This window comes from Pelecanus crispus, chromosome 1 (assembly GCF_030463565.1).
Source record: "Pelecanus crispus isolate bPelCri1 chromosome 1, bPelCri1.pri, whole genome shotgun sequence".
NCBI lineage: Eukaryota > Metazoa > Chordata > Aves > Pelecaniformes > Pelecanidae > Pelecanus > Pelecanus crispus.
This window is the reverse complement of record NC_134643.1, coordinates 14,008,102-14,027,737: the sequence shown is the minus strand read 5'-3', so window position 1 is coordinate 14,027,737 and position 19,636 is coordinate 14,008,102. Positions and strand designations below refer to the sequence as shown.

At 36.6% G+C, this 19,636-nt stretch overlaps 1 protein-coding gene across 1 annotated transcript in view; it reads left to right on the top strand.

The window, feature by feature from the left end:
* PHTF2 (putative homeodomain transcription factor 2) overlaps positions 1-17,813 on the top strand; it is a 55,693-nt gene extending 37,880 nt beyond the window's left edge. Inside the window, exons 11-18 of the mRNA XM_075727713.1 lie at positions 1,342-1,470; positions 2,631-2,903; positions 3,951-4,082; positions 6,568-6,654; positions 7,730-7,885; positions 11,338-11,433; positions 16,799-16,924; positions 17,710-17,813. Of these exons, the coding sequence (XP_075583828.1) occupies positions 1,342-1,470; positions 2,631-2,903; positions 3,951-4,082; positions 6,568-6,654; positions 7,730-7,885; positions 11,338-11,433; positions 16,799-16,924; positions 17,710-17,730 (1,020 nt within the window). The 3' untranslated portion in view covers positions 17,731-17,813. The remainder of the gene's footprint in view (positions 1-1,341; positions 1,471-2,630; positions 2,904-3,950; positions 4,083-6,567; positions 6,655-7,729; positions 7,886-11,337; positions 11,434-16,798; positions 16,925-17,709) is intronic.
* Positions 17,814-19,636: the final 1,823 nt, after the last annotated feature.

Genomic DNA, 19,636 nt, shown 5'->3' with positions numbered 1-19,636 from the left:
TTGTTGATTTTAAAAACCACCCTCCCAACCCCCCAGAAAAAAAACCCAAAAGAGATAGCAATTTGGATATCATGCCCTTTTTGCTTTTTTTTTTGATTTATTTTTGATTCTTCGTGCTTACATTCCATATAAGCACTAAAACGGAAACCTTGCAATAGGGACTTGAATTGCAGTATATGCATTGAATTTGTTTTTCTGTTTGATTGTAGATTGTGAATTTTTGAGTTTCAGCTCCTGGTGTCGATACTCCCTCTAGAGGGAGATCCTGGAAACCTGTGATTAAGAAAGTCCTGCAGCTAATATTTGTGTTGTTTTAATAATATAAATCAATATTTTTTATCCAATGGAGAAAAAAAAAGGGAGATAATTGAGTACTTAGCAGAATACAAAGATTTCAGATAAATACTGATAAAGCAATAATAAAATAAAAAGCTTTACTTTTAATCAATGATAAATTACATTTTAACAATAATAGCATGACCCTCCCCCTGCCTTCCCCAGCACCACCACTTCCAGTAATTTGATGCGCATAGTGCTTGGTGACCAGGCAGAGTTGAGGGCAATTTTAATCTCCTGAATGGGAGAGGAGTGAGACAGGGCTGAAGGAAGTCAAGAAATGGCCGTGGCAGAACTCGTTGACTCAACATTTTTCCAGATCCTTCAGTTCTCACTTGGCACTCTGTTTAGAGTAAAGGTGCCTCAGCCATAAGTGCATTCAGTAGATTAGGCTGGGATTGCTTGGCTCTTGGAGCAGCGTGTATTGATTAAACTCCTACCACTCTCTCTGAGTCTTGCCAGATACAGTCAGCATGGGGGGCCTTTATCCATAACAAGGATCGTGAAGTACACAAATATCATTAAAACCAAATAAAAAAAAAAATTGTTTGCTTTAGGCTCAACCTGAGAAGAGTACTTTTCAGAATGTTAGGGGAAAAAAATAATAATCAGAAAAATAAAATATTCCATTAAACATGGATTTAAATTTAAACAAAATTAAAGATGGCTTATAAGTAGACCTTTGTTTTCATACCTGTCTCTTCTTTGATATGTTTGAGCAAAACAGAAAGCCAATTAACCCTCAACCACAATAACTGCACACTATTAGAAAATGAAGTATGGGGAAGGAAAGATCTCTGTAGTCACAGCTATTTCTTGGGGAAAAAAAAGGATGATTTTGAGGAAAGTGGTTAATATATCATAGCACATAGTAGAAGTAAATGCTATACAGCAATATTTGTGTCAGTCTAAAGCATTTTTTTTATCAGCATGTTGCTGACAAAGGCATATTGACATGACAATAGATTTTTATCTCTGATGGAATATATTCCTTGTCTTCCCCAGAGTCATTTGCCTTGGATCCACAGTTTGAATCCAGGACTAGAAAAAATAAGTGCAATTGTATGGGAGGGTAATGACTGCAAGAAAGCAGACATGTCTGTGCTTGAAATCAGTGGTATGATAATGAACAGAGTGAGTATTCTTTTTACTTCATGCAAATATTGTATTTAGGAGTCTAAGCACTACCAAAAATAAGCTTGTTTTGTGTTGTTTTTTTGGGTTGGTTTTTTTGTTTTTTTGTTTTTTTTTTTTTAAAGTATCTGTTATTGACCTTATTGTTCCATGGCTTACATCGCTCCGATTTACTTGTTACTAACAGATAAAAAAGCTACCAAATCTTAAATGTTGGGACAATAAAATGTGTTAACATAGCTAACCTCTGTTTTATTGTTCCAAAGTGATAAATGCTGTGAATATTCTTGTTTATCTCCTTGATTCTGATGAACAACTAGTATGTTGGGTTGGGAATATACAAATCCGAGTATTTGGATGCTAAAGTTAAGATTGGAAAAGAAAGCTTTCCACTTTAGGAAACAAACATATAAGAGGACGAGTGGGATGTCTCACTAGTCCTCCCTTCTTTTTCCTAGTACTCCTCTTCAGGAAACAGTTGGAAAAGCATTTAATTGATATCGTGCTCTTTTTCAATATAGACAACGTAGGCATTTTGTAGAGATGAATGTAAAATCCTAGCATAGCTTAAGAAAACTGTCACTAATTCTGACATGTTGATACTTACCATTTCCAACTAGTTAAAAAGCAATGTATTCACAAACTTAGTTCAGATCTCTGTATTTGACTTGGAGACAATACAGTTTTGGGTACAATCCACAGTAGGAGTAAACTTAAAGCCATAGCCAGCACGATAGAACTGCAGTCCTGTCTGCACTGTGAACAATTTGATTTCTTTAAAAAACATACAACCTAAAACCAAAACACAAATAGGAGCAACATACAGGATGTAAGCAACACAGTCCCATTGGTGCACTTTGCTAATTCAGTGCTGAATGAATTTTTAATACAAGAATATGCACTGGAGCCTCTTAACTGCAACATTATGTTGTTTTTTTAAATGATTTGTCATATTTGGTTCCTGTGCATTAAGTGCTCTTTGAGGGCTTCCTTTTTCTTAATAGTAAATTGTGAAGATGCTTGGTTGAAGGTTTCATATATCTTACCAGGTTATAAAGTGTTCTTGTGATAGTGAGACAGTAGCATTAATAACTTATTTATTGACTTAATTCCAAATTAATTTAAAAATTTAAAATATATCTTTTTTCTTTTGATTTTAGGTGAACAGCTATATACCAGGAATTGGTTATCAGATTTTTGGAAACGTCATATCTTTAATCTTGGGTTTAATGCCGTTTGTCTTTCGACTTTCCCAAGCTAAAGATTTGGAACAACTAGCTACACATTCTGCCACTGAACTTTGTATGACTGCATTTGGATCAAATGGAGACATTCTGGTTCTCTCAATGGTTATTATAAGTTTTATGGTCCGTGTGTCTCTAGTGTGGATTTTCTTTTTTCTGCTATGTGTGGCAGAGAGGACATATAAACAGGTACGAACAGCAAACCAAGAGGCTTCATCCAAAGCAAAACAAGGTTTAATGTTTGCGTTTTTTTGACTCTGTGGATATTTTAAACTTGTTTTCTTCAGCGCGCTATGATTCATAGATCAATGATGACAAATACTTCAGTGGGCTTACAGTTTAGGAGATGACTCAGTTGCAATGGACTGAAGTCTTTGTACAGTCTCTGTAGCTAATCCTTTTTTCCTAGAGAGCATTTCCGAGGGAAAACTTTTTAATCTTTTATTTCAGCTTTCTGGCTCAGTATATTAACCCAGCTCTTTGTCATGTCCCAGCTTGTCTCAGTTTTCACCAAGCAGAAGGAGTTTCAATAAAAGAACTCTATAAATTTCCAGTTTGTTCCACCAGTGTGTTTCATCCAAAACCTTCAGTTTTAATTCAAAATGGTTCAGTCCAGATCCTAGCCAAGAGCCCTGCCTGCTTTGCTGTTAGATCAGTCCCACAGCTGGAGACTGTGAGAGCCGCTATCTGAAGGAATACACCTGTTAAGTTACTGCTTGTTATTGCAATTTAAACTTTTAAGAGAGCATCATATCCCTTACTAGCTGCAGAGTATAGATACTTATCGGTCTGCAAAAGAAAAACTTTTACACTTTCTTTTCTCAAATTATAGCCAAAATATGTGATTTAATACAGTAGAATAGACTTAACCTGCTTCTAATAATCATTTCTGTTGGAAGGAACTTCTGTGATACAGGCACTTTCTGATGCAAATGATTGACAGGTTTAATTTCTCCCAAATTTTAAGAGCATAGCAGATCTGTTGTCTGAACTTTGAAGAAAGGAACTCAAAATGTAGCTAAATTTTGTTTATCATTAGAATATGAAAACTTTTAAAACTTTTAGTGTATCTCCTCTTTTTAGTAACATGCTACTCATCTCTGCAGTATATTATCATATTTTAATTTACACTGATATGTTGTACATTACTTTGACATATTAAGTGAAGCCTTTTCTCTTTTTTTTTAGTGTCCTTGAAAATCAATTAACAAAATAATTTTCTTTCCTTCTCTGCAGAGGCTACTTTTTGCCAAACTTTTTGGTCATCTAACATCTGCCAGAAGAGCAAGAAAATCGGAAGTTCCTCACTTCCGCTTGAAGAAAGTACAGAATATAAAAATGTGGCTTTCTCTCAGGTCCTATCTAAAGGTAAAATAATCTATATTTTTGCATATGCTGTTGATGGAAGGTTGGTATTCTAGTCTGAATTTTTCCTTCTGTGCACATGTGCCCTATATGCTTCATTTTAGTGACTCTGGGCCAGCAGCGTCTGCAGGCAGCCAGATTGTGAGAAAGTAAATGTCTAATTTTTACCTCGGAGGAAAGTATGAGTGTGTTTGGAGTTGGAGTCTTGCCTTACTAATGCTAGCAGAAAAGTCTCTCAGGTGAATATGTTGGGTAAAAATGACCACTTTTAGTATAATACAGACAATACCTTATCGTAAGCACCTTACCAGTTAGTGTCATTAACACAGAAGGAATTTATAAAGCAAGACAGTTTATGTGTATATTTGTGCTGTGGGTGTATACGTGCCAGGTGAAGCTAGAAATTATGCCCAAGTATTATCTGTAAGACATTCTGATCCCTGTATTCTATGTTCAGCTCATATCTGAGTAATCTCCTTATAGCTCTCTAATAATCTTTTCAAGGCAGGGCATTTTGATGATTCTCTGTGAAAGGATCCATATTACCTAACTCAGGGTTGCTTTTTTGTTTTGCCTGCCCCCCCCCCCCCCCCCCCCCCCCCCCCCCCCCCGCCCCGAGTTTTTTTCCATTTTTCTCTCTGCATTAGGAAAGTCAACTCAGATGAAGCTACGTTTTTCCCTGTTTGGTTTCTATAGAACCAGTTTTTTGGTGAATAGCAACTGACAATCTCTTGTTAGCGGTGGTAATCCCCTTGTTTGCATCTATGCTTCTTTCCAACAGCAATTAAGAAAGGTTAGATGAAATCTGCTATCAGTAGCTTTTAGAAGTAGGTAAAGGATTATGAAAACATAAAGAAGTTATGGTGTGGAGACTGAGGAGTGTGGAAAGCAGGAACTATAAGCAGGCAAAATTTTTAATGTAAAACACAATCTTAAATTTGAAAGATGCATCATTTTAAGAGGAATTGAGGCGAATCATTTACAACACCCCTTGTGTTATGGAAGTATCTGTTGGGGAGGTTGTAAAAAAGAGGTACACTTTAAACTTCACATCTGAGAGACTTGTATCTTTTTCCTTGTGATGTGTTGCTGGGTGAGAGGAAAGGAGAACATCACTTGGACAACAGAATGTAGTTTTGATGCTTTAAAGACTACATATGGTAGCATTGTTGCAGAGAGAGTGTCTTGCCTTCTTTCCTCACAACCACATCTATATATTCCACCTTTTCTTATACCACCAGAAACATTTGTATGATTACGTGGCTAAGAAGAAAGCAATCAGACAGTGGTCAGAGGCAGGTGCATAGGGAACTGACACAGCTGAAAAATAACCTGTCAAGAACAGTAATTTCCGCCTCCATCTGTTGCTTTACTTGCTTCATTGGGCAGCTCTGTAATGCCTGTGCTAGCACAGGGAAAGGAATGGAGGCAAGCAGCGAAGGAGCAGGGCTGCCTTCTTGCGGTGGTGCTGCTGGCATATACTGGCATAGCATTTGTCCAAAATACACTTGCATATTACCTGTCTTTATGTGTCCACCTGTGAAGGTGTGAGCTGGGGTATATACACATCTCAAGTCTTGCACAGGCAAAAGACTGTCTCAATATAGAATTAGTGCTTGCATACCTGCAGTAGTAATTTACACTTAATTTTTTTTTTTTGGTAGTTAAGCTTTTTATCTCTTTCTCCAAGTTCCAAGGTTATATCTTGCATATGTACACCTCCCATTCTTCTTATGTTTATACGAGTATTAGCATGTCTGGAGAACAAAGTTGAGAAACAAATGTCTGTTATAACTTGTACATGTTTCAGTGCAGCACAGGATGTTTAATTTTTTAATTAAAAAAAAAAGAGGAAAAAGCTCAGTGTGTAGAAACATTTCATTGTAGAAGTAAGCAAGAAAAAAATGGTTGAAAACAGTGAGGTTGCACCTTTCAAGACAAGTGTGCTTGTTCCCCAGTTTTCCTTCCTGTTCTGGGGGAGAGAATTATATTATTGCACCTACCACAATACGACAATGATTTACAGCTACAGTTTTTGTGTGTCAGAATGAGGCAAGTAATAGAAAACACCGACCATGTGAAATCATATGTTGATATTCTGTTGTGATCTGGTATCCAAAAATCTTTTGTTAGCACTGGTTTGATACTTGCGGTTAAAGTCTAGTGCTGTATTGAATTTGTTATGTCAGGAAATGCTGCCTAAATGAAATTTACTTCAGGAAGGAGCTGATTGAACAAGTGGTGAATATTTTCTTTTCTCATAGTTATCTTTAAATGCTTGCATCTGAATTAATCTCACATGCCTTTAGGGGTATTCAAATGTAATTATATTATTAGGATCTAATATGGTGTTTGGAACTTAAGATTGCCAAATTGGGAGCCATAACGAAAAGTAGGTTCAAGGTGTGAATCTAACTGGATATGCTAAATATTGATGCTGATTGGGTGGGTTTTCACTCAGATATATATGCATATCCTTTATTTTCAGCGTCGAGGTCCTCAACGCTCAGTCGACGTAATAGTTTCATCTGCCTTCCTACTGACTATCTCAGTTGTGTTTATCTGTTGTGCACAGGTGAGGAAATCTGACTTACATAGAAACAGCCATGACTTAAATAGTTTTTAAAATAATTTTGAGTGCCTTTTGCATGGTGATTCCTATTAAGTTAAAAGACCACAGTGAAAAATCAGCAACAGCTGTTACAGCTTTTCAGAAGATGAAGCTCCATTTCATATTGTTTATTTTATCTTCTTCATTATTCTGTAAGAACTAAAGAAACTTAATTGATAGCATAATTTCTAACATGATATTATTATTATTTTTTTAAATCTGTGTCCTCTTCATTTTCCACTGTGGATTTTGGAACACAGGAGTGGGGTTTTTTTTTTCCTAACATTTTGCACCAAAACACATTTTTGCAAAGACAGTTGAGTTAGGTTAATGGTTGGACTGGATGATCTTAAAGGTCTTTTCCAACCTAAACGATTCTATGAGATGGACCTTGGTTGATGATTTTTGTGAGAAACAAGATTGTTGGCTATATTAGCCTGCCCTCTAGTGGAATACCTTTAGTAAGCAAATCTATGTTTAAAGACGATTTTTACTGCTTAAGATTTTTCCTTGAGCTTCTGTTTCAGAATACAGGGAAACTTCTGAATGGCTTCTGGTTGTATTTTTTTTTTTTTCCACTTTCTTCCCTAGTTAACGCTAATGTGTTTTCCTGGGAGCTAACTATAAATATTTTAATAAGAATATAATTTAGCAGTAACTCTGCTTGGATCCAATTTTCTATATAATTCAGTAGATTTGAGGGTATATTTTGTTTTTTATCCCATATAGTGTCTTTTCAAGATTGAACACGAGTTTAAAATTGTCTTAGAGTGTATTATTTTTCTGTCACTTTAGGGGTATGAAAAAAAGATGTGTCTAAATTCTGATTGAGCCTTTCAGAGCATATCTTTTCTCAAACCTCATATCTTTGACACAGTGTTGATTTTAAATTATGATTCAAAAATCTTTTATGCATAAAACAATCCATATACTTGTTACTGGGAAATTTTTCTTGGAGTTGGGGAGATCTGTAATTATTTTCTTATGTTGTAATGTAATTATGACTTTGAATTAATTTTTTTTTCTTTTTTGTTTTCAGCTGCTTCACATGCATGAGATCTTCCTTGATTGTCACTACAATTGGGAACTCATAATTTGGTGCATTTCACTAACTCTTTTTCTCTTAAGATTTGTTACTCTTGGATCTGAAACCAGTAAAAAGTACAGCAATACCTCAATATTACTTACTGAGCAGGTGAGAATTTGTGTAGACCTGTATTTTTATATCTAAACAAGCCATTCATCTGGTAGGTCTCAGGCATGCATTTTAGATGTATTAAAATAGTCTGGATTAGGGAGTTACTTACGGTGTAGTGAAACAACACTTTACAACCTGAAGTTCAATTTCTGTGAGAAGTGTGTGACTTCGTTTGAAAGTCGTACAGAACATTGAGATGTCCATATCCCAAGTTCTCTTTAAGTGAGTGGGCTTAGAGATATCAATATATGTCACTTGATATAATTAAAGATCTAACAGAACATAAACATAAAAAGTAGCTTTTAAACAGTAAAAAGAAACCTGATCTCTCAAAGTGTTGGATAAGAGAGTAAAAGATTTGAAAACAAACTTACCCTCTACAAAGTGGGTCACTGTTTCCAGTCCAATAATTTTGACTGCTAGGTTGCGTGGATTACATATAGTCTCCTCTAGACTCCTTGGAAACTTTTTCTTTCAGTCATCTGTCAAGCTTGGCTTTGGGTCTATATACTTTTCTTCTCAGGAAGGTCCTAGTCAGCATTTGTACTGCAGACTTCCCTCTCTGCTCTGCCGGGCACTGCTGATAGGTTTCTGAGCTAAGCATGTTTGGTTAGTGTTAGGTAAGAAGCAGTTTCTTTCTGCTTGGAGAGGTTTCACACTGGTGCAAAACACAGCATTCAGGATAAGGTAAATAGGCAGTTCAAGAAATCTTCACAGGTTTCCTACAGGAAATGTGTTCTAGTTGGAGAATAAAATCTTCCAAACTGAGTCTCCCAAAGTCAGTAAGCTGCGAAGCTTATGACAGATGGTATAAATGACTGCTTACGTATTTTGCTCAATGAGAATTCATTCTGTCTTTACTAAAGGTGATGAGGCTAGACACTGAGAAGACAGACTGCCTATTTACTTTGTCCTGAATGCTGTGTTTTGCACCAGTGTGAAACCTCTCAGAGTTCCTCAGCCCAGAGAGCTTTGTACTGTTCTGTTGATCCTCAGAGTATGAATAGCCTAATGTCCCAGTGAAGTTTGTGTCCTCTGCTTCTGGAATGAAAATGGAGGGAAAAGTTTGGGATAAGGACTGGAAAAAAATGCAGAGAGCAAGGCGAGAGAGACAGAGAGAGAATGTCAAGCCTTTGCTTTCATAGGTTTCTATACTATGGTCTTCATAAGAGTCAGTGTTTGAACATTTTAAGCCAGCACGGACATTGGAAGAAGCAGGTGTCTCTGTGTTCCCAGAACTTTTTTTTAAAAAAAAAAATATTCAGAAAGTGCTATGTCATCAGACACTTAGCTTTGTATTGAATCCAGCTTATCCTGTTATAAGTCATTTCCCTCAAAAACGCCTGAGAGCTTCATGAAATGAAAACCCAAATAGAATTCACAATTGTTTTTCAGAAAATAAAAAGGATACAAGTCAGCCTGGGTAGAACTCATTTTGGACTGGTTTCACATACTAACTGGATACCACAGCATATTTGCAGTGTTCTCGAGACAGACTCATGGAAGTCTGACATTTTGGCTTTTCATGGTCAAGCCCAAACAATTGACTGATAATCACTTCATCTAAAAAAGCACATCTGAACTGGTGTCCTTGAAAATCACACACTAGTGTTATTAAGCTTACTGAGAAGCCAGTGAAGCTTTAAAACAAACAAACAAAAAACTACAACAAAAAACCCAAAAGGACAAACAAGCCTTAACCCCCAGATTCAATTTAAATTCTTCACAGATAAGATGAAATTGCAAATTCTACTTTCTGTCAGCAAAGTTCCAGACACTTCTGCATGCTTTATATTCAGCCTATGAATTTCATGATTAGCAGTCATGACAGGAAACTAAAAGATCAATCATTTTACATCAAGGGATTTTTTGACTGTATGCTGTTTGCCTGTAATTTTTCAAGTCCATCTGAAAGTGTTCTTAATTGGTCTTGTAAATTAAGTGCCTCTGTGATTCCTTGTTGAGTAAAATACAATGTACAGTCTGATCAAAGCTGTCATCTTGCCAGTTTCGTGTCTCAGAATAGATATGGTAGATGGCCGAGCATATACACATTCAAACTCCCCTCCTGATTCAAAGTTTGTTATTGACTGTTGATTTTTTTCATAAATTAATGAAATCATAGTAACTGTTGAAAGAGATTTAAACCTTCATAGGGTTTATTACCTACCGTTTGTTCAGAGTTCCTAAATAGAGCCTTTATTCTGAGTTTATTCCTGTTTATAAACACTTGAATTGTTGAAATCAGTAATTTTGTATTTAAAGACTGGAATCTCTTTGCCTCTAAAAACATAATTTACTTTAAAATGAAATTGAAAGTTCAGGAGCTTAATATGCCTTGGAATATGTTAGGCATTAGTTTTTTGATTTTTAACTTGTATAGGAAACTTAGTGACCTTTTTAGGGAGATCTGATAATATTCAGTTACTTTGTTTAGATGTCTGTGGCCCTTATTTCAATAACCACCTTGCAACAAGGTGGTTAAATATATCACAGCGTCATATAACATCACTTCCTTTCTGCAACTTCACTTCTGTAGCTTGGTAAGCGTCTCTCATCTGAAGGGCTACTTCAGCATATTGCTAAATTGTTAATTTTTTATTTTGTTGAAGGTCGTCATCCTAAAATAAAAAGTTTGCGGCTTTTCAAGCTATTTTTCCTTTGATTTACTTTTGTTATGCAATAAAAAAGAAAAACTAATCTTTCCCTGGTCTAGGATATCATAGATAGGTCATCTGAGAATGAAAGCTGATGTTTCAAAATTGCTAGAAGGCCAGAAGAGAGCTAATTTGTACTCTTAACTAAACTTTCTCAGAAACAATGACCTCAAAAAGTCTGGATCACAGAAGTGTTGAAATGATCAATACACTGTACTTCTATAGCAATGAAGAGTTTAATATTTTTTCAAATATTTCAAGGCACTGGAAAGATTGATTTTCTGCATTCAAGGTGCTCATGAAGTACTCAATTATACTAAAATCTTTTAAAAGAAATTACACGTTAGCAGAGTTATGTTTTAGCATTTCAGTCTATTCAATAACTGTTGGGGATGTTAAGCCTTGTAAGGTCTGCATACTAGCATAAAAACCTTCTGGAAATGAATTGACAAACCTCAGGCAATTATTGGAGGAGGAAAAAGAAATTATGCAAACCTTACATATCTGGTGGTTTTTCTTGCCTAATTTGTAGATTACACTAAACTTTAAAGTTTTTGCTATAGTAGCGTCAAACGTATTTTGTTATATCATAAAACATTGTATTTTCTTATGGTACTGGGCCAATATTTGTTCTTAAATATTAAAAAGGAAGGAAAAAAATTGTTTGCTTGCAGAAATGTCATTGCTGTTCTATCATATGGCTGCTAAGTAATCACTTTATTATTAAAGTTTTCCAAATTAATTCCTTTAAATTCTGAATAAGTGGTGATACTCGTATTTTATTTAAATCAGATAAACTTGTACTTGAAAATGGAGAAAAAGCCTAATAAGAAGGAGGAACTGACACTAGTGAACAATGTTTTAAAACTTGCTACTAAGTTATTGAAGGTAAGAATTAAAATAGTATTACCGTACTATATATAACTAAGAAGCAGAATAGATTGCTTAATGAGTCACTTGTGTTACTTCTACAGGCAGTACAGTATGCTTTGGTTTAAATCTGCTAACTCTTTCACAGCAATGCTACTTGTTCATACACTACAGTCTGTTATGTTGCTATCATTGTGGATTACAAATTATATACAATAAGTTTTATTCTTTAACAGTATATGAGCAGAGTGAGAGAAGGTGCTTTGGGATGGACAGGATGGTGAACCCTTGGGAAATAAATGATGCAATTTTGTTATCTGTTTTGAGTGTCGATATCTGTTTCTAGTAATAAGCTGCTGGAGGATTTGTATTCTTCCACAAAAATAATTCCTTTTAAAAACTGTCAGTGGTTAACACTTCAAATTAAAACTAGATTATACTTGATGTCTTCTTGACTTGCTGTCATAGAAGAATCCTTTTGGAACAGAGAGAAATTATTACTTAGGTCCATTTATAAGTGAATTAAAGATATGGATTTCATTTAATGTAATTCAGATATTTAAGTCAGCTGTGCCCTTGAACTATTTGGCAATTTTTTTTTGCATGGAATTTTGCTGATCAGTAGAAGAGATTTTACTTATGCAATATTATCCTGTTTGCCAGCTAACCATATTTGGTGGGTAGAAGATATTTCTTCATGGTGAGAGAACACGAATTTTTTTATTACTTCCCATTTTTAGAATTCTGCAGAAGAAAAATCATCTTACTTTCACTTGTCTGGAGCTAGAGCATGGACACGCTTAGGGCTTTTTTAAACATGTTGTTGTTATTAACAAAGTGGTGGTTGAGGTTCTCAGGAAGACACACTTGATCCTAAATTGCCTCTGCTTATTTCTTCTGTTCTTTCAAACTCACAGATTTGTCATCATTTGGGAAGCAATCTGTTTTGTTCTTTCAGTTGTCTGGGAGCTTAATTCTTGCTCCAGAAATGTCTCATTCTCCTTCAGACTAAAGATTTCCCTAATCCAAAACTTACTTAAGGGTCACCTGAATGCCAAATAAGAGTGATAAATTTAATACTTGAAACCCTTTTTTAATTTTAGGTTTGGCTTTTATGAGCAAATAAAATCAATTAACTCTAGTATTCCATATGTGGTTTTACACTAAAATTAACAGTATACAACTTATAATTGACTAAAATGGGCTTTCAAAGAGGAAGCCAGTCCTGACACTACAAAAACCAAATTCATTACTTGCCTCCCCACCTCTCTTGGCATGGTGTTTCAGTGCTTAATCACTTCTGCTGTCGTGTAAACTATTTTAAAACTAAATTTGTCTAGCTTCAGCTTTCAGCGTTTGGATCTTGTTATACATTCTGCTGTTATGGTAAAGTTCTGAAAGAGATGCTGCCAGTTTGTTATTCTTGGGTTTGGAAGTAAGGTAACAACAGTATTTTGATTTCTCCTTCAGGGAATCAATTTCTTCATTTAGTCCAAGACAAGAGTAGAACAGTTCCCCAGGAATGGCTGGCAAATGTAAAAGTATTTTTCTTCCCCTCAGATAAATTTCCTTCAGTCCACACACCCTTCCCACCGTGTTTGAGTATAGCACAAGTGATAACTGAGTGCCTGTGCAGAGATCCCTATCAGTAGAGGGAACGGGTGGATTATCATACGTTAAACCTGAACCATATCTTTCAATGCCTCTATAGCTTTCCTCTGCAGTCAGGAAAATTCAAGCCTATTAAGAGAAACAATTGGGGTTTTTTGCATATAGTGGTGCTTTAAGACCTTGCTGCCTCTTTCTACCACACATTGAATTCTGATGACTTACCCTGTTGATTCCTGTGCACCAAGGAGCATTTCTTAAAATGAAGCTTAAACTCTGTTTAATCTAGCCAGCTAGTAGCTGAGATGATGGAGTATTTCTTCTAGTCAGCTGAGTAATTCTCCCCACCAGCACACCTTTAACAGCATGTGTGGTCCCTTCATCTAAAAAAAGTACACAGCACTTTCCATGAGAGGACTGATGGAGTCAGCGAGGACTGAAAGCTGACGAAGCAACAGTGTAAGTTGAGAGTTATCGTACAGCAATATGAGAGCCTGGCTAAGTCAGTTATTGACTGTATCTCTTGGTATAAGAATAAGGGACCGCAAAGCTTTTAGGACCTGGTTTTGGATCAAATGAAAGGACATATTCTGTGTGCATCAGGTAGCAGACTTGTGCAACTGTTGGTCAAAGGACACTGTGGATTCAGAAAGGTTGTCTGGATTCAAGGAGAGAATGGACAAGTAGACTAGACAAAACAGATTCAGGGTATCTCATGAGTTGAAACGTTTGTGTGCTGTGAGAACGTAGGTAGGGTGAGAAGTAGCTGCTGTTGGTCAGCAGGATGCTGATCAACCCTTGATCTGATTCACTTCAGTCTTTTTCATGCTTTTCTCAGTGTTTTAAAAAAAAATGTTCATGTTTTACTCTTTCCAGAAATGTATCAACTGCCATGGCCTTTCCAACAGGGGACTTGGCTTTTGTGGCACAAATCTCAAACCCAGATCATCACTTAGTTACTGTGATAACGTGCCCAAAAGTGAGATGGGATTTCCAAGCCACCTAGTATGAGCTTTAAATGAATTCTTGGTAGTTAGTGATCAACACAATTACATATTTCATGTCCAGTAGCTAAATGGAGTTGTTTTTTTTTTTTTTTTAAATTTGGTTTTGGATGTTTTTTATCCTTAAGCTTTAACTGAAGACTATATTATGTTGAATACTCTTACTATTTTCTTACTCCTGCAATTGGTAAGATGAATCCAGAATCTATAAACTTTTTCCTTAAAGAATTTCTCTACTGTTCTTCTCAGAATCATGTCTTTTATATGTCTTGTATTTGCAGCAGAGTTTTATACCACATTACATCTAAATGAAAAGGTTGTTCATTCTTATTTCAGGTCTTTTGAAAGAAGAGTTAGAGCTCTGAAATTCTTCTTCATTAAAAAGGGTTTATAAGGCTTTGTTCAAGACCCAGGATGTAGTGCAGGAGAGGGAGAAGATGAATTTAAAGCTAGAAAATGTAAATGACCAAAGCAGTGATAGTTGTTATATTTTATATAATCCACTCTTATATTTGAAAACTTTTTTTATTCCTTTATTTGACATATTTCTAGGCCAAAAAGCTTCATGTGACTTTATTCACACACAAATAATTGAAAATTGGTGAAATAGCCTCTCTGCTCAAGTCTTGTTGCAGATTAATTTTGGCTAATTTTTTGATCCTTCCAATAAAAAAAAAAAATAAAATATTGGCAGTTAAATAGTTATTAGTATTTTTTTCCTTTGTCTTTCTTTTCTGGCTATGCTAATCAGTAGTTATTCTCAAAATTAATGGAAAAGAAAGGGAATTTCATTAGGAAAGACGTTTTTGTTAATTTTTCATAGTAGTGAGGTAACATTCTGTCACTGTGGGGGAAAAAAAACCAGGGAACTACAGGCCTGTCAGCCTGACCTCTGTGCCAGGAAAGGTTATGGAACGTTTCATATTAAGTGCGCTCAACTGGCATGTGCAGGTCAACTGGGGGATCGGGCCCAGCCAGCATGGGTTCATGAAAGGCAGGTCCTGCTTGACCAACCTCATCTCTTTTTATGACCTGGTGACCCACCTGGTAGATGATGGAAAGGCTGTGGACGTAATTTACCTGGACTTCAGCAAAGCCTTTGACACCGTATCCCATAGCATTCTCCTTGGGAAGCTGGCAGCTCATGGCTTGGATGGGTGTACTCCTTGCTGGGTAAAATCTGGTTGGGTGGCCGAGCCCAGAGAGTTGTGGTGAATGGAGTTAAGTCCAGTTGGCGGCCGGTCACGAGCGGTGTTCCCCAGGGCTCTGTTTTGGGGCCAGTCTTGTTTAATATCTTTATCAACGATCTGGATGAGGGGATTGAGTGCATGCTCAGTAAGTTTGCAGATGACACCAAGTTGGGTGGGAGTGTCGATCTGCTGGAGGGTAGGATGGCCCGGCAGAGGGACCTGGACAGGCTGGACCGATGGCCCCAGGCCAACTGTATGAGGTTCAACAAGGCCGAGTGCCGGGTCCGGCACTTGGGTCACAACAACCCCATGCAATGCTACAGGCTTGGGGAAGAGTGGCTGGAAAGCTGCCTGGCCGAAAAGGACCTGAGGTTGCTGGTTGACAGCTGGCTGAATATGAGCCAGCCATGTGCCCAGGTGGCCAAGGCGGCCAACAGCATCCTGGCTTGTATCAGGAATAGTGTGGCCAGCAGGAGCAGAGAGGTGATTGTGCCCCTGTACTCAGCGCTGGTGAGGCTGCAATGGGAATATTGTGTTCAGTTTTGGTCCCCTCAATACAATAAAGACATTGAGGTGCTGGAGCGTGTCCCGAGAAGGGCAACGAAGCTAGTGAAGGGTCTGGAGCACAGGACTTATGAGGAGTGGCTGAGGGAGCTGGAGTTGTTTAGCCTAGAGAAGAGGCTGAGGGGAGACCTTATTGCTCTCTACAACTCCCTGAAAGGAGGTTGTAGCGAGGTGGGTGTTGGTCTCTTCTCCCATGTAGTTAGCGATAGGACAAGAGGAAATGGGCTCAAGCTGCTCCAGGGGAAGTTTAGGTTGGATATTAGGAAAAATTTCTTCATGGAAAGGGTAGTGAAGCATTGGACCAGGCTGCCCAGAGAGGTGGTGGAGTCACCATCCCTGGAAGCATTCAAAAAATGGGTAGACGTGGCACTTTGGGACATGGTTTAGTGGGCATGGTGGTGTTGGGTTGATGATTGGACTGATGATCTTAGAGATCCTTTCCAATCTTAATGATTTCTAGTTTTTACTTTCATTATAAATAATCCAGCTACCAAGCCAGGAAACATGAAATTGCTACTCTACCCTTAATTGGTTTAGTGGTGGACTTGGTAATGTTAGGTTAATGCTTGGACTGGATGATCTTAAAAGTCTTTTCCAACCTAAACGATTTTGTGATATTTCTTGTCTTGTTTTTTGTGGTTCCACTGTCTGTCTGCTCTTTTAACACCAAAGGTGGTTTCTTGCAAAGTATAAGGAATTCTAAAATGATGGCACCTTGGTGCCAGGAAAACTAGCGCTCTGTTGTCTTGGCTCCATGAGCAAATTGGTAGATACTCTAGATGGGTAGCCTCCAATTTTTTGAAGGATTATTTAGACACTATCAGTCAACAGTCAGTTAATGTGATGGGTATTCTCTTGCACATCATTTTTTATATGCAGAAGAATAGGAGAATGTTTTACTCTACTGTGACTTGAAGACTTCCTAAATTATCTAATATCACTCTCTATATATATGTGAACAAAACCCCCTTTGTGTAATTTTTGCTTTTTAACGATGTCATTGTTTTGCATTACTAGGAACTGGACAGTCCGTTTAGGTTATATGGGCTTACAATGAATCCACTGCTTTATAATATCACCCAAGTTGTCATCCTGTCAGCTGTTTCTGGTGTCATCAGTGACTTGCTTGGATTTAATCTAAAGGTAACTACTTGATAAGGATCCTTTTTTTCACCATGGCATTCAGAGTGTTGTGACAGATGGATCATACATTGTAGCCTAATGAATTCTTAACTGTATTAACTAGAAGATTTATTGTTTGAAAATAGTTATGAAATTTAAGCTATATTAGAAGAATAGTGATGTATTTGTCAAAGCAGCCCTTTTAACACTTTTTTGCATTTTTGTGGCTTTCGAACTTCATTTCGGACACACAATTACCAAGAATTCTTAGACATAAATACAGAGACATTCATACACATAAGTACGAGACCTTATATAACTTTTTTCATATCCCAGATCTGATTTCTCCCTTGAATTCCCCAGTGTTGACTTTGTAGCTCTTTAAGGGATGCAGAAAGATACAAGCTATCCTTGTCTTGAGCTGCAGTGAAGTATTACGGTAGCTACAGTATTACCGTGACCAATCTTACACGGTGTCATTTCATCATGGCTTGAAGGGCTGTCTTGTTAGGTCCTACTCTCTGGCCCCCTCTGAACTACAAACTCTGGAAACTATTTCAAGATTCAGGTTATGAGGCACGCTAGTTTCCACAAGCTTGTAGCACAAAGCCCTTAATTGGCCATTGAGTTTACTTATGTCTACCCACTTTTTTTCCTGTTAGAAGTAAATGAATGTAAAATTTGTTTTGTGTATCATAGAATATGCAGCAAATGCAATAAGAAAGAAAAAGTGGTGGTATTGCAGTTCTGGTAAACAGAAAACGAAGATGAGAAATAATGTTGATTTACTGCTCTAACTTTTCCAGCTCTGGAAGATCAAATCTTGACAATACATAAAGAAGATGAGATAACACAGCATTATAGAAAAGCTCATTGATTGACAAAACTGCCTCAAAGCAGCCACTGAATCTGTATTTCAGATGCTACAACCTCGTCAAGGATGTCATTTGGAAAATTGAAGTGTTTACATCTGACTGTCTTGTGCAATCTTTGTATTTATTTCATCTTCTCACTGTTTTATGTTCATTTTAGTTGACATATTTTATTTTCAAACTTATTTGTTTAGTTTTGGAAAAGGTCAGATTTGGGAAGGGTCAAAAACTGCGTATCTGAGAACTTGAAATCCTGGAAACTGATTACATTAAATTACTATATCTGTTGTTAAAGCTGAAGCCAATGCTGAACATTTTTAGTTACAGTAACGCTATATGGAAGTCATTTGTTTTTTCATAGTGTAGTAAAATTGCTTAGGATATTTCTTTTGCACCAATCGTTTATGAGGACGACATAACATCAGTAGATGTTTGGTTGCAATAGAAAAGTGAGACGTACAAAAATATAAAGTACTGACAATACAGTATGACAGGTAGCAGAAATATTTTATATTACTATTAGAAGCAAGTGGGAATTTTTAATATTTTGAATAATTCCAGGATCTAAACTCATATAGGCTGCAGTTTAAATATCCTGGGATATTAATAAGGTATTATATAACAAGTCAACAAGTGCTCTTTGATAACACTTTTATTAGAGCAATAATTGTAAATGGTTACCATGCTGTATGATATTTTGATAAAATTAAATATTGTATTTATTTGAAATACTGGGCTGTTCTGCGCAGCTCTGACTGTGCATGCTCAATATGTGCACTTTTTATTGTTACTTTTAATGAGAAACTTTATATACATACATATAAATGTATATTAATTGGAATATATTATGGTGAACTATGGAGCAGTATATATTATATGTTGAAGTCGAATATTTAAATAAGCGAAAGATTTACTGGTGAAAGGAATGCTATGAATGACTGAGCATAAGATAGATAGATGCTCTCCTCTTGTACACTATAGTATATGCCATTCATACCACATTGAAGTTTAAGAACAGTGAAACACAGAAAACAAGTTCCTCTGGTGAGCAGCAGAGCTCATGAAGCCTGGTATTTGGCAGATTTCTGTCTTCAAATACCCTTTCCTCCCATTCCTCCCCAGCAGGGGTCATTCCCTAGCGCTCTTCCGGCTGGCATTTCCCACCTCTCCCTCTGCCTTCTATCCCTGCCTCCCACACGGACCAGTCATACCGACTGGTGGTTCTTCAGTGTGACAAAAATAGACGTTCACCTGTGTAGAATTAAGTTACTTGGAACAAACTTTCCGTCTACAAATTATTTTGGGAGGCTTAATATCACCAGGCGCAAGTATTCTTACATTTTCTGTTTCTAAAACAGTGGCTTCATATTGAAAAATGACAAGTAATTAGGTGACAAGAGTCTGGACATTGCATTATGTTTGCTAATCTTCAGAATCTTGACAGATTTGAAGTAATGTATCTTAAACTTATGTGGTATAAAAATATTTTTATATATAAAGCAACACAAACAAGCATTTTGTATTTTATTTGCCTCTGTACTAAAGTTTAATAATGACCAAAGTGCATTCTGGTTTTTGAAAGAATGTATTACTGGAGCTTTAAGAACATACTATATTTAGTTTCTCATGTGAAAACTTCAGCTGCATCTGATCTGTTTCTTCTTTCTCTGTTGTTTGATGTTGGGATTGTTTTTAAAAATTAAGTACATTTTATACACAGGTTTTTCCAAATTATGGTACAGACCTACACAGAACTTAATTTTGCACAAAATATATTTTAAGAAAAAAAAGTACAGCAGGAGTTCTATGGGTGATAAAAGATAAAGCTATTGCTTTTTACAGCCTGTCACTATTACAAAAC